Here is a 16,001-nt window from a genome sequence, read left to right as displayed (position 1 = left end):
AGATCCACCTCAGTCTCCCTCCCTTTGGTGACCGAGCCTTCTTCAGAGCAGCTCCCAGGCTCTGGAACTCACTTCCCCAAATCATTAGAGACTCAGAATCCCTCCCACTCTTCCAATCCCGTCTCAAGACACACCTTTTCTCCATTGCCTTCTCGTGACCCCCCGTCCTCTCGTCCACCCCTGGTCTGGGGCAGGCTGGGGACCGAGCGCTCGACCTGCCCCCTCCCCAAGCGTATCGGACACTGCTGCGGGCTGCCCACATTCAGGTCATTGGTCGGGACTCACCTCTTCAGACTTCATCTGTGATTTATGTGATTTATGATGTTTGCTTTTCTTTCCCTTTTGTATCTGTCCGAGTTGGAGAGTACTGCTGGCGTCGTGTGGCTGCCGCTTCTCCCTCTCGTAGCCCCCCTTCCCATCCACCCCTGTATGTCTGTGTTATGTTTATCTGTCGTCTTGTTTCACCCCGTTTATTGTAAAGCCACTTTGAGTATTAGAAAAGCACGATATAAGTTTAATTTATTATTATTAGATAGCAAAGAATCTTTGGCCCAAATATGGCCTTGAATGACACTGTTGACTCAGGGTGAGTGTGGCTGCCTCAACTCAGACACACTTGGGCCACATTTGGGCCACATCTGGCCCACGTAGTATGTGCTGTAACCCAAGTCAAGCCCGGTTCATTACATATGGGCCATGTCTGGCCCACACAACACTTGCCGTAACCCAAGTCAGGCCCGGTTTATGACATTTGGGCCCACACAACAGTTGCCAGTGCCGTAACTGAGCCGTAAGTACCAAAAGTGCCCCAGATTATGCCCAAATGTATCTGCTATCTGCTATCTGGGAAGGTGCCCAGGACGCATCCTAATCAGATGCCTGAACCACCTCAACTGGCTCCTTTCGACGCGAAGGAGCAGCGGCTCTACTCCGAGTTCCCTCTGGGTGTCCGAGCTCCTCACCCTATCTCTAAGGCTGAGCCCAGAAACCCTATGGAGGAAACTCATTTCAGCCGCTTGTATCCGCGATCTCACCCTTTCATTCATTACCCAAAGCTCATGACCATAGGTGAGGGTTGGAACGAAGATTGACTGGTAAATTGAGATCTCTGCCTTCCGCCTCAGCTCCCTCTTCACCACAACGGTCCGGTACAACGTCCACATTACTGCTGACGCTGCACCAATCCACCTGTCAAATCTCCCGCTCCATCCTACCCTCACTCGTGAACAAGACCCCGAGATACTTGAACTCCTTCACTTCAGGCAACAACTCCACTTTCCGGTTGAGAACCACGGCCTCAGACTTCTTCTTAAACTTGACTTGTTTGAGGTAAACTGAACCTGTATGTTATTTTGTCTTATTGACGCTGTTGTGGAACAGTGGATGTCTCCAAACACCTCCACAATGAGGCAGGTACGCAAAACAGTTGAGATGAATGATGAGAAATGCTAAGAAAATAAGACCCAGGATGACCTCCAAAGATACTCACTTGTAGCCCCAAGCTGCGATGGCCAATATGAGTGCGAGGAAAAGGATGGAGCCTGCAATGGCCCCAATGATGATGTTGGTGCTGGCGATACCTGAGAGAAGGAGGCAGCGACGAGGGGGGGAAGAGAGAGAGAGAGAGGAGGCAAGTGTATGTAAGTTAATGTTACTTGTATTGTTTCCAGAATGACACTGACACAAAGGGATACACACAAGACACAACACTGCAGTAGTGACACAAAAAAACACGATACATTTAGGAGGGAAAAGTCTGAAAGGAGAGCAAAGGGGAGAAAACCAATGACAATCAAATTACTAGGTTGTCCGTCCACCTCTCATCGCTAACATCGCTAATCTGGGGTGAACCTACGTTGCAGGAGGCTCCTACTCATTATGACACAATCACTAAAATTGTGCATCTTTCAAATCAACAAGGGTGCAAATAAACAGACGGCTGTTTTGTTTTGTTTTTTGTAACGAGGTGACTCGAAACTGAGATGAGAGGAAGAAGAGGGGCAGGAAATGACACCAAAGACAGGACAAACACAACGAAGAGGAACTCAAATCTGACCTCAAATCACTCCGTCAAAGACATGAGCCTGTCGACAAAGAATGAGCGTGAAAAAAAATGACAAAAACAAAAGAATGACGTGCGTGGTTCAGTGAGTACAAGTGCAGCTGACTTTCATGAGCAGACCAACAGAAAGGCTGAAGAAGAGCGAGGCAATGAACAGTCGATAAAGAAAAACCAAAAGCTTAGCGTGTAAAAACTCATCAGCCAGGACGTGTGTAGGACTCCCGGAGGAGAGGAGCTTAAAACAATGAGTCACGGTGTTGAAATGGGTAACTGCAGATGGACAGAGGGCAGGGATGGATGTATGCGGTGGGGCCGGTGGTGCTAAATCAGGTGCCACGAGAGCCATTTGTATGTGGGTTTTCATAATAACCCCGACACAACGCCAGCTGATTCGTGGAATCTCCCCCGGGTGAAGGGGTATTTATTCACACCATCAGCTGGTGCAGCATCGGGCCGGCATGAAAACACGTAGATGGAGACAGAAGCCGTGTCCAGAACCGCCCCTATTTGCTTTATAGCGCTCTGTATTTACCTTCCTCCACCCCCCTTTTCCACCCCAATTGTACCCAGCCAATTACCCCACTCTTCCGAGCCGTCCTGCTTGTTGCCCCGCCCCTCTGCCGATCCGGGGAGGGCTGCAGACTACCACATGCCTCCTCCCATACATGTGGAGTCGCCAGCCGCTTCTTTTCACCTGACAGTGAGGAGTTTCACCAGGGGGACTTGGCGCGTGGGAGGATCACGCTATTCCCCCCAGTCCCCCCTCCTCCCGAAACAGGCGCCCCGACCGACCAGAGGAGGCGCTAGTGCAGCAACCAAGACACATATCCAAGATGCAAAATGACAATTCAGCAGTGTCTGAATTCACTGTCTTTACTCCCTAGTGTCCCGTTGAGTGTCTCGTATGTAGGGAACAGTGAAATGGTGAGCGAGGGACCGATTCCGGACACAGCTGCAGAGAAGTACTGAGGTGGTGCAGGGGTCGCAGTGATAACAACTCTACCTGAAACGGACGCGGTGGGTCCCACCACCAAGTAACTGAGAGGCGATGTTGAGTTACAGTCATCTCCTGCCCAACCCAGATGACACACACACTTCACTCATTACTGCACACCTGCAACATGAAAATAATAACAATATGAAATTATTATATAATATATTATATATAAAATTACCTATATTATATATGAAATATTATATATTTGTTGGTGAAAGAAGGGAGAATCAGACATGGCCCCTCTGGTCAATCAGTCACCATTGTACAGTTCTGTGTGTGTGTATGAGAGAGAGAGAGCGAGAGAGAGAGAGAGAGAGAGAGAGAGAGAGAGAGAGAGAGAGAGAGAGAGAGAGAGAGAGAGAGAGAGAGAGAGAGAGAGAGAGAGAGAGAGAGAGAGAGAGAGAGAGAGAGAGATGAGAGAGAGAGAGAGAGAGAGAGAGAGAGAGAGAGAGAGAGAGAGAGAGTGAGAGTACCCCGTGTCCAGAGCAGATGGTTTTGTCGGTGGTGCCGGGGCAGGTGCTGAAGTTGAACTGCTGGATGGGGAGACACTTGTGATTGAAACAGATCCTGTCGGTCTCGCACGCCGTCCCATCTTCAACGTAGCCCAGGTCAGTGTCTCCGTCAATCATCACATGGCCGCCGCTGTCGCCGCAAGCCAATCAGTTAGCCAGGCAATACTCAAGACGGAGCATATTGTGTTTCAGCAACATGAATGTAAGGTGCATTACTGGCAATGATGGATTAAGATACCCCTCCTTTTCTCCCCAATAGTATCCAGCCAATTACCCCACTCTTCCGAGCCGTCCCCGGCCGCTGCTCCACCCCCTCTGCCGATCCGGGGAGGGCTGCAGACTACCACATGCCTCCTCCGATACATGTGGAGTCGCCAGCCGCTTCTTTTCACCTGACAGTGAGGAGTTTCGCCAGGGGGACGTAGTGCGTGGGAGGATCACGCTATTCCCCCCAGTTCCCCCTCCCTCCCAAACAGGCGCCCCGACCAACCAGAGGAGGCACTAGTGCAGCAACCAAGACACATCCACATCCGGCTTCCCACCTGCAGACACTGCCAGTTGTGTCTGTAGGGACACCGACCAAGCCGGAGGTAACACTAGGATTCAAACCAGCGATCTTCGGGTTGGTAGGCAACAGAATAGACCGCCACGCCCCCCGGATGCCCCTAATCCTACTTTTAACGCGAAGACATAGGCGACAGATTGAGGGTCTGTGTGTACCTGCAGTCCAGAGACGCGCTATGCTGGGCAACAGAGAAAGACGTCAGCCCTCCCTGGAGCTCGCCCAGTCGCGGCGCTGGCGAGATGTTGGAGCACAACAGGTACCCACAATGCACATCTCTGCCACGGGGAAAAAAAAACATACAGCCACATTTCAGCAGGGGGAGTCGGCGGTCAATAATGACACCCTGTACGCCATCCATTCAGGCAGAGGACCGTCTTACTGTTTGTTACACTGGATAAAGGTGTCCTTGTCCTTTCCGCAGTTTCCCTTCTCTGTCCCTTCGATGTTGAGCTTCTCGTAGCAAAACTTGTCAGCCGCCGTTGCCTCTGAGGGAAATATCACACAGCCGAAATCAAAATCCGCAAGGTTAAGCGATCACCTCTGCCAATGCCGGTTTTACGAGTTGCTAAGTGACTTTGCACATAGAGATTTTAACTCAATATGTCATGTAAAAAAAAAAAAAACATCTTGGGCACAATTCGTCATTCTGAAAGCAGGAAGACAAAGAGAGTCTAAGAATATCTAGAAAAGAGTAAGAGGATGACAGGAAGCCATCAAATTCCATTCTACTTTCAAAGCTTTTCGTGTCGATGAACGCGGTCCAAAAAGGATGAGGATCATTGATGATATAATTGATGATAAAGGGAGGAACACGCCACTTACTCTCTCCCCAGATGTACTTGCACTGCCTGTCTTTTGTCTTGCACCGTCCATTGAAGCATCGGCCCTGTGGAGAGCAGCACGGTTACTCTCGGAGAATTTCAAGATCAGATTTTCTACTGTTAGCGAGGTTAAATTTGCTTGTATGAGGAACAAAACAAAAACAAAAACATAACACAAATCCTTGAAGCAGATAAACTTCACTACAGTAACACCATGGTGTTTGAGATCACCTGGCACAAGTGACCCAATTCCTAATTTTTGCTCACATGTGCACAGATGGGATCTGTATTATGACCATGTCACCAGGAAAAAAAGCACATGGAACCGGATATTTTCAGATCTGATTTTGGGGGGGGGGGGTTCCCCCCTTTTCTCCCCAATTGTACCCAGCCAATTACCCCATTCTTCCAAGCTGTCCCCAGTTACTGCTCCACCCGCTCTGCCAATCCGGGGGAGGGCTGCAGACTACCACATGCCTCCTCCGATACATGTGGAGTCGCCAGCTGCTTTTCACCTGACAGTGAGGAGTTTCGCCAGGGGGACGTAGTGCGTGGGAGGATCACGCTATTCCCCCCAGAACAAGCGCCCCGATCGACCAGAGGAGGCACTAGTGCAGCGACCAGGACACATACCCACATCCGGCCTCCCAGCCTCAGACACAGCCAATTGCGTCTGTAGGGATGCCCGACCAAGCCGGAGGTAACACGGGGATTCGAACCGGCGACCCCATGTTGGTAGGCAATGGAATAGACCGCCACACCACCCGGACGCCCCCAGATCTGATTTTGACCACGTCCGTATGTGGAAATAAATCGGATAGGAATCTGATATCTTCCAATGTGATTCATGCAGCCACGCAAATCAGATTTTCCCCACATTATTCAAAACGTGACACTCGCACCGGTGTCCAACGTCACATGCAGGTTGTTTCAAATGCAAGCCAAAGAAATATGGTGTAAGCACAGCAGTCGGATATGATGTCAACAGGGTGGTCAAAGAAAATCGGATATTGGCAAAACATCGAAAGTGGACACTGAGACCTGCAGTGTAAACATAGTTTATGAGTATCTGAGTACCGAAGAATAACTAAGAATAATACACAAGAATAACTAAGAATAACACAAAAGAATAACTAAGAATAATACACAAGAATAACTAAGAATAATACACAAGAATAACTAAGAATAACACAAAAGAATAACTAAGAATAATACATAAGAATAACTAAGAATAATACACAAGAATAACTAAGAATAATACACAAGAATAACTAAGAATAATACACAAGATTAACTAAGAATAACACAAAAGAATAACTAAGAATAATACATAAGAAATAACTAAGAATAATACACAAGAATAACTAAGAATAACACAAAAGAATAACTAAGAATAATACACAAGAATAACTAAGAATAACACAAAAGAATAACTAAGAATAATACATAAGAATAACTAAGAATAATACACAAGAATAACTAAGAATAATACACAAGAATAACTAAGAATAATACACAAGATAACTAAGAATAACACAAAGAATAACTAAGAATAATACATAAGAATAACTAAGAATAATACACAAGAATAACTAAGAATAATACACAAGAATAACTAAGAATAATACACAAGATTAACTAAGAATAACACAAAAGAATAACTAAGAATAATACATAAGAATAACTAAGAATAATACACAAGAATAACTAAGAATAATACACAAGAATAACTAAGAATAATACACAAGAATAACTAAGAATAACACAAAAGAATAACTAAGAATAATACATAAGAATAACTAAGAATAATACATAAGAATAACTAAGAATAATACACAAGAATAACTAAGTTGGCATCCAAGTGAAGAACATTCAGGAGTGGTAGGGAACTTTCTGTACTGAGTGCAAAAGCAAAAACGCAATTTTACGAATTCAAAAACATTGCACATAGCAGATCCCTTCTACACAGTATTCAATACACATTTATGACACAGCGTTGAAAGCCTTTGTGAAGACCTGATAGTCCCCATAAGACATAACTCACCTGGTCCTTTTCACAGGTGTAGCCATCCATCTTGTGTACATTTGGGGACACTACAAAACAAACAAACAATTAACCCCAAAACTAAAAAAAAAAAAATCACTCATAAAAAGGGACAGAAACTGAAATATTTACATATGTCTCACACAAATGCTGTGACATTGCATCAAGTATTGTACGACGGATGGTCAGACTCACCTGGCTGGAGTTGCCCTGCGCAGTTCTCTGGGATGTCACAGTCATTCACGCCTCTCTGCACATCACACCCATGAACTCCATCTGCATTCGACACACAACACGGATCAAACCGGCTGTAATTGTTGACATACTGTCCCGTGTGTGCAGGGGTGCCGGATGCACAGCGCTCCTACCTGGCAGTTCTTGCAGCAGAGTCCATTGCTGCACTCGGGAGCCCTGGGTCAGGGTGCACTTACTGCAGCAGTTCTCTCCTTCTCTTGCACACTCCTGCAAAGATGCAAAGGCAGACAGAAAACCATCCTTCATAATGGTCTTCCTCTGTGTGAGGAAGTGAGTGCCGACTGATTGTTTGATCAATCATCCTTCCATCCACCCATCCATCCATTATCCAAACCGCTTATCCTGCTCTCAGTGTTGCGGGGATGCTGGAGCCTATCCAGCAGTCATCGGGCGGCAGGCGGAGGGACACCCTGGACAGGCCGCCAGGCCATCACAGGGCCGACACACATTCACACCTAGGGACAATTTAGCACGCCGGTTCACCTGACCTACATGCCTTTCAATCAGCCTGTACTTATAAATCACATTTCATGCATAAAGCTGCAGTACCATGCACTTCACATGTGAGCAAACCAAGAGAGGATTCAGAGGACAAGCATTTACCTGTACACAGAACAAGACAAGCAAGCGTGTATGTAAAGGGTGAATACGAATCCTGGCAACAATAACCGCCCCATACAGAATACATGAGTGTAGTGTCGGGGCAAGATAAGAGAGGGGAAGGGTGGGATGAGGGCACGTTAAATTCCGACAAAGGTCTCCGTGTCAAACTTTCAAATGAAACCGCACAGCGAACCGTGAAGGCTATAGCAAACAATTACTGCGGATTATACAAAAAAAAAACAAAACCACCGGGGGCTTTGTTGTTAATAACCGTGTTATTATTCCCTCAGCTGAATATCTAATTAGTATTTGCAAACTGATTCACGGGTCCCAGAACCTCTCAGTCTACTCACAGATGGGCTGCCACAGTCGCACTCTTCTCCCAGCTCCACGAAACCGTTACCGCATTCTGGAGGGTCCAACAGCTGCAATGAACGGCAAGATCAGCATCAAGAAAGGAGTATCAAGTGTATGCATGAAAAGGTGTGTGGCTGTGTGTGTGTCTGTGTGTGTGTCTGTGTGTGTGTCTGTGTGTGTGTCTGTGTGTGTGCTTGTACTTTATCTTTTATATCTTTGTGAGGACCGGTTTCAGTTTTTAACAATCAGAGTGAGGACATTTTGTCCGGGCCTTACTTCTTTAAGGGTCTACTACCCCCCCCCCCCCCCAGTTGTACCCGGCCAATTTACCCCACTCTTCCTAGCCATTGCTGCTCCCCCCCCTCTGCCGATCCGGGGAGGGCTGAAGACTACCACATGCCTCCTCCGATACAGGGGGAGTCGCCAGCCGCTTCTTTTCACCTGACAGTGAGGAGTTTTGCCAGGGGACGTAGCGCATGGGAGGATCACGCTATTCACCCCGGTTCCCCCTCCCCCCGGAACAGGTGCCCCAACTGACCAGAGGAGGCGCTAGTGCAGCGACCAGGACACATACCCACATCCGGCTTCCCACCTGCAGACACGGCCAATTGTGTCTGTAGGGACGCCCGACCAAGCCGGAGGCAACATGGGGATTCGAACCTGCGATCCCCGTGTTGCTAGGCAACAGAATAGACCGCTACACCACCCAGACGCCTCTCTAAGTGTCTATTTTAGGGTTAGGACTTGGGTTTAGGTTAGAATAAGAATTAGGTTAAGGTTAATTGTGATGGTTAGATTGGGATTAATGGCTAGGCAAACAAGGTGGTCAACGAGGGGTCCTCACAAAGATAGAAGCACAAATGTGTGTGTGTGTGTGTGTGTGTGCCGGAGGGACACACCTTGAGGGGCTTGTTGAACAGACAGGCCCCACCGCCACTGTGGAGGAAGTTGTGGTACTCCTCCACGTTGCAGTCGGAGAACCTCTTGGGCAGGTAGAAGCTGTTCAACACAACCACAACACAATGAGGTCCCCCTGCGAGCGGCTCGGCTCGCGTGCAGCCCCTCAGCCGAGCAAGGCTCGGAGGGAGGGAGGGAGGAGGGAGGGGTGCTTCTGCTCACTATCATCTCACAGAACAAACAACTTGATAAACTGACGTGGGGAAAGGATTATTCCATCTTAAGCGTGACATTAGGAGTTTACCACTTCTACTAATAAGTTGCACACTAAAATGTTGTTTTTCGTGCTCTCCAGCGTAGTTACACATAGTTTTGTTTACCTTGTGATGGTTATAGTCACTGCTAGACAAGTACATGGCATATTTGTCGGTGGTATATATAATTATGGTATATATAATCAGATCTAAATTTCTCTTTTACAACATGGAACAATCAAACCTTTCAGTTGCATCACTTATGTTTACCATACTCACAGTCGAAAAGAGCTCCTCACTATGAGACCGGGCAGATGTGTATACAGTTAAGATCGTGGCCTTTGTATGGACATATATGTATGCAACGTACGTATGCAGTGGGGGGTGAAATCTGAGATGAATTCTTCCTGATGCCGCTCCTAGGAACGGAAATGAATGCAATGGATGACACGCTACTTAGCAGTTATTGCATCATCAGTGAGCGTTTGAGCCCTAAAAAATCAGGCCCCCCGGCGTCTTTGGCAGAGCTGCGATTGCACCCAGAGATGTGCAGGGCCGAATTGGACTCCGCGTCATGGACTCCCGAGTCCGTAGCTTCAGTTCATCTGGGTTAAGCCCCGTTTCATGAGGCATTTCCCAGGAAGCCACGTGACATACGGGGCCTAATTTAAAAGCAAAGATCTGAGTTAAAGATCTTTGCAAGTTATTCAGGTTTCACGATCGATTTGTCACTTCCCCCCCCCCCCAAACCCCGAGTTTCTCCCCGACCAATCAGAGCAGCGATCAGAAAACTAGAGGAGGTCTGTCAGCGTGCACCCCGCCAGGTTCTGCAGGAGAGACGATGCAATAACAGTCAGACACACTGGAGAGCTCTGTCGGACAGAGGAGGTGGGTTTGAGAGGCCGCGCCTTCGTGCAGCCTGACCGACTGTGATGGAGAGAGGATGGCTCTTAACGACACTACAGGTTTGCTTTAATAATGAGTGGAGAACACTGCAAACTTGGGGACTGTGATTCATCCATCCATCCATTATCTGAACCGCTTATCCTGCTCTCAGGGTTGCGGGGGATGCCGGAGCCTATCCCAGCAGTCATTGGGCGGCAGGCGGGGAGACACCCTGGAAAGGCCACCAGGCCAGCACAGGGCCCACACACACACATACACATACACATCTAGGGACAATTTAGTATGGCCGGGGCTGTCCAACCGTGGGGGTCAACCCAGATCGTCCTCTGAGTGGAGTTTGCATGCCCCCCCCCCCGTGTCTGCGGTGGGTTTTCTCCGGGTGCTCCGGTTTCCTCCCACCATCAAAAAGACATGCATGTTAGGGTTTATACTCCTGTGTGTGCCCCTGACCCAAGCATGGCAAGACGAACTGGAGCTGGTCCCGGGTGTTTCACGGCAGCTGCCCACTGCTCCTAGCTACACAGCTAGGATGGGTTAAATGCAGAGAAGAATTTCCCCACGGGGATTAATACAGTATATCAAATTGACCTGCACGTCTTTGGACTGTGGGAGGAAACCGGAGCACCCGGAGGAAACCCACCACGGACACGGGGGGAACATGCAAACCCCACACAGAGGACAACCCGGGACGACCCCCCCCAAGGTTGGACTACCCCGGGGGTCGAACCCAGGACCTTCTTGCTGTGAGGTGACCACGCTAACCACTGCGCCGCCATGCCGCCCCGCTTGGGGACTTATCGAATTCAGAGTTCTCTCAGGCTGATTTGCTAAACCTCGTCCAGATCTTGCAGTGTTCATCCTACCGAGACGTCGTCAAGACCGAGAAATGGAAGGAAGGTGAGATGCACCCGGATGGTTTTACTGGTCACGGGGACACACACAGTCTTTAGATCCAGCCATGTGGGATAAGGTTACTCTCCGGCAATGACAAAGACTTGTCATTTTACAGCAGGAAGGACCACCCTGAGCAGAATGTGTATTGTAAAAGGTTAACACATGGATCGTGCAGTCATTAGTTTCTCCAATAGCACACGGTGTTTGCACATTTCACGTGATTCAGATTTAAGATCGACCAAACAAACAGCAAGCTCTCCAAAACTACACATTAACCTTTTAAAATACACATTTTGTCCTGGTCTGGGAATCCCAAAACCCATTCTTACACCAAAACACTGAATTCAAAACGAAACAACTGAAAAGGAATAAAACACAAACCAAAGCAGAAAACCCAAAACAGGAAAACGTGGAAATCCTAACTCGACCTTCATGCAAGTTTAACAAGGAATTGTGTGTTTGTTTACACAACTGTGCCGTCTGCCAAGTTCATATAAGGTGCAGTTAGGATTTAAGGTGGCCATGAGAACAGAGCACACATGCTCACATGTATACCGCACACACACACACACACACACACACACACACACACACACACACACGCACACTCCTTCTTACCTACAAATACAACCATACACATTACCTCTCTCCCTCTCTCCCCTCCCAGATAGAAAAATTGCTGTGGCCCGGACCCGCTCTACACCCAACACTTCATCCGACCCACATACCGCGTGGAATGATGGCACTTGGGCGGTCCGCTCCTGTCTGCCAGATCTGGGTCAGAACCAAGCCATAGCAATGCCGCATGTGCCACATAATTGCTAAAGGTGGCCCATATTTGTTTTGTGATATTTGGGCCATATTCACCATTTACCACACGGGCCACTTCAGGGTCACATCCAGATTACGTGTTGCCCAGAGCACCGCATCTTTGCCAAAAAAAAGGCCACATTTGATTTGGCATATTTGGGCCATATTTGCTATTATACATGTGGGCCACTTCAGGCTCACATCCGTTTTGTCAGGGCCAGAAGAAGGCCATCAGTGCTGCATCATTGCCTGAAGTGGCCCACATCCGGATGCTATCTGGGTCTCTCTTTCTCTCTCTCTCTCTCTCTCTCTCTCTCTCTCTCTCTCTCTCTCTCTCTCTCTCTCTCTCTCTCTCTCTCTCTCTCTCTCACACACACACACACACACATGCACACACACAATCTCTTTTTCCCGTAGCTAAACCCTGTGGGGAAAAGATCTGAGAGCAGTGTAGTCAGGTGTAGTCAGGTGTAGTCAGGTGTAGTAAGGTTTAGTTGATCAGACATGCATTGCTGAGAGAAACGGAAAAGTCAGTCCATCAATGGGCATGGCAGAGGTTTGCTCATTGAATACAAGTGTCTGAAATACCATTGACTTTGGTTTAGAGGAAGCAGATCTGGGTCAGTACAATGCACAGGGGGCAAGGTTAAGATGTCTGCCCTCCGTCACGTGACCACGTGACACGATGGTCAGTTTAGCATGGTAATCCGAATCGGAGAAGCGTGTGGACTGAGTGTTAGGGGATGTGCTGCTGTTAGAGAAACGAGGAGAAATCTTATTTGTGCAAGGATGAGAATGACATTGCAGACTGTATCAATCGGTTAGAGATGGAGGGAGATGAGAGGACCTGATTTTCAAAGGGGAGGGGGGGAAAGCACCCACCCATTATCAATCACAATAAATCAAATAGTACAAATCTCTCGGAAAAATAAGATCAGCAGGTGACATCAGCCCAAAAAACTAGTACTTAATACTTATGACGCTACATGGAACGATCGTGGCAAATACAGTCAAGCGTGGAAAAGCGGACGCCCGACTGCATTTGTTCACATCATTTAAATCAGAGGAGAAAGCCAGGGCGGGACATCGAGCCGCACAGGCCGCAATGTGACTGGATGAAACGGGAACGGTTGTGATGACTGACAACCCTTCTGAGGCAGCCGGTTGGTTCAAACCGCACGGGCAGCGTTCTAGTCGAGCTTCTGCTCACCTGCTGTCCCATTTGGGATGGAGGGGAAACGCAAGAGGGGTTTAAGAAGAGGGGTAAACACACACACACACACACAAACACACACACTCACACAGCCTAACAGGCATACACTCAACACAAAATACACACGTCCGTGTGTTTACACTGGTACGCTGCCAAACACAAAGTAGATGTGCACACACAAAAACATTTAAAGACAAACAGTGTCGCGATAACGGAATACAACTAGAGACACGCAACAACGTGAGCGGCTTATCTGCCTTTATCTGCCTTTATCTGCGTTTACCGGCCGACCTTCATCACCACCTTGTAGGAGAACGCATGCCGATACGAGCCCATTGCGGTTAGACGAACCGGGCTTGTGCGGAATAAACGAGACGCTGCTGCCATCTACTGGTAGCCGTTAGAACTACAATAACAATCCACTGAGTCTGAAACGTTGCTGACGTTGGGCATATTCACTCCAAAACGCTGTAGTTTTTGGTGGAAAACACACGACTATATATGAAAATAAGACAATACAATTACATCGCGAGAAAATTAAAACCACACAATACGCTGACAGAGACGTCACGCTCGCCATTTCTTTGTCAGTCAACATAAAGGCACAAACGAGCGAACGGTCCAAAGTTTCGCACGGGAAGCTATTTTCTGTAGAGTAAGAACTAGACCTTTAAAATTGTTTTAGCTGTTAGGTTAGTTTGACGAGACCCAATTCAACGTTAGCTTGTATTCCGGATTCAAACACGCAAACAAGCAGCATATAGTATTGTTATATTCTGCGTTGTACGAACGGATGTGGCGGACATGTAAGAGCAGAGTGCTCAAATGAATCTCAATATTTGAAGGGAGTTGATAAGCAAATTTGGTGCACAAGAAGGAAAGCCGGAGATGTGAGCATCTGTGTGATGTCTTTTTTTCTGTTTCTAAGTGTGAGGTTCACTTTGAGAGAGAAATACACTTTAGGTGGAACTTACCCAACATCATCCATGATACAGCCTGACCAGCGGTCGTCACACTTGCACTCGCCTGCAGGAAACACGTCACAGTTTGTTTGGATGGCATTGTGTGTGTGTGTGTGTGTGTGTGTGTGTGTGTGTGTGTGTGAGAGAGAGAGAGGGAAATAGAGAAAGCCATCAAGTATCCATCAGTATTTGGACTGTACCGTTGAGGATCCTCTTCTTGTCAGAGAAGATGCCAATATTCTGTCCGAGAGACTGGGCCAGGGTTATGGCCATCTCATCAGTTTTACCATACTGAAAGGAAAGGTTAGAGGAAGAGAGATGCACAGAGAGAGAGAGAGAGAGAGAGAGAGAGAGAGAGAGAGAGAGAGAGAGAGAGAGAGAGAGAGAGAGAGAGAGAGAGAGAGAGAGAGAGAGAGAGAGAGAGAGAGAGAGAGAGAGAGAGAGAGAGAGAGAGAGAGAGAGAGAGAGAGGCCTTTTTGTAACTGCATGTCACAGAACAAGGCATGGTTTTCTTCAAGATATTTATAGATCTAAATAAATGTTGTAAATGTGGGCCGGCTTACCTCGTTAACCCCCCCTCCTTTAGTGAGGGAGCAAACTCCGCCCATGTAGGAAGCTCCTCCCCAGCTGCTATGGAAACGGTTCCCTCTGATGAGGAGAGGACGTTATGCTTTTAAACAAACAGACAACTATTTGCTCTGGTGCGCACACACAAGGGCCTAAACTGGCATTCGGACTTACGAAAAGAGGTGGACGGAGTCACACTTCTCCTTTATGAAGTCCCTGCGATACTTCATGAACTCCCTCAGAGTAACCATGGGGTCATCGTCAATGTTGAACCTGTTGTCAGCCGCCCACGTTTCCATGGCGACCAACACAATGCGGGTGTTGAGCTGTTCTTTGAAGATCTGAGAGGACATCGAACACATCAGAGTAAGTCATAGTCAAGAGCACTGATGAAATATCCATCCATCTATCATCCGAACCGCTTATCCCGCTCTCAGGGTCGCGGGGATGCTGGAGCCTATCCCAGCAGTCATTGGGCGGCAGGCGGGGAGACACCCTGGACAGGCCGCCAGGCCATCACAGGGCCAACACACACATTCACACCTAGGGATAATTTAGTACGGCCGAGTCACCTGACCTAGTCTTTGGATTGTGGGAGGAAACCGGAGCACCCGGAGGAAACCCACACAGACCCGGGGAGAACATGCAAACTCCACACAGAGGACGACCCGGGACCACCCCCAAGGTTGGACTACCCTGGGGCTCGAACCCAGGACTTTCTTGCTGTGAGGTGATCATACTAACCACTGCACCACCGTGCCGCCGATACCTCATCAAAATGGCCCGACTTGTATTTAAGTTAAATGATACGTCTCATATCCTTCCGCGTCTATGGCGGTTCACTGACAGTATTGACATGATGGTGTCCCACTATGCTCCATCCATCACACGGCACCACATTACAGACAGAGTCAACAAGGGCATCCGTCTCCTGAAAGGCACCACAGCGACAAATGGCACAGCCGACGATAATGTTTTGTTTTTATAAGCTGGAAATCTATTCGGCTTACTGGCTGGACAAACACAAGGAAAAAAGGGCAACGGCAAAAATCTATTCGGTTAGGCTGAACGCCAATAGGCTTAAAGCAAAGAGAGGGGAAGAGGAACTTTGCAGGAGAACGGATAGATGGCGTCACTATCTTATTTCCTAAGCCAAATATAAATATAATAATAATTTATAGATACATAATATAATATATAAATACATAATATAAATTCTGGATGACCGAAAGAGTATTCATCACACCCTCGGTCACTTTAAATGCAACCTTGGTACCACCGT

The 16,001-nt window shown here is 47.8% G+C and overlaps 1 protein-coding gene across 1 annotated transcript in view; it reads right to left on the bottom strand.

Annotated features, from left to right (window-relative positions):
* Positions 1-16,001, bottom strand: part of adam22 (ADAM metallopeptidase domain 22) — a 98,006-nt gene that overhangs the window by 9,724 nt on the left and 72,281 nt on the right. Inside the window, 18 exon segments of the mRNA XM_056286432.1 lie at positions 1,490-1,580; positions 3,066-3,161; positions 3,164-3,176; positions 3,533-3,701; positions 4,292-4,411; positions 4,516-4,621; positions 4,959-5,022; positions 7,002-7,051; positions 7,197-7,247; positions 7,250-7,277; positions 7,370-7,405; positions 7,407-7,463; positions 8,213-8,284; positions 9,116-9,215; positions 14,165-14,216; positions 14,353-14,443; positions 14,716-14,800; positions 14,894-15,060. Of these exon segments, the coding sequence (XP_056142407.1) occupies positions 1,490-1,580; positions 3,066-3,161; positions 3,164-3,176; positions 3,533-3,701; positions 4,292-4,411; positions 4,516-4,621; positions 4,959-5,022; positions 7,002-7,051; positions 7,197-7,247; positions 7,250-7,277; positions 7,370-7,405; positions 7,407-7,463; positions 8,213-8,284; positions 9,116-9,215; positions 14,165-14,216; positions 14,353-14,443; positions 14,716-14,800; positions 14,894-15,060 (1,448 nt within the window).

Source organism: Lampris incognitus, chromosome 9 (genome assembly GCF_029633865.1).
Source record: "Lampris incognitus isolate fLamInc1 chromosome 9, fLamInc1.hap2, whole genome shotgun sequence".
Classification (NCBI taxonomy): Eukaryota; Metazoa; Chordata; class Actinopteri; order Lampriformes; family Lampridae; genus Lampris; species Lampris incognitus.
The sequence above is the reverse complement of the archived record's forward strand: the minus strand, read 5'-3'. Positions and strand labels throughout refer to the sequence as shown.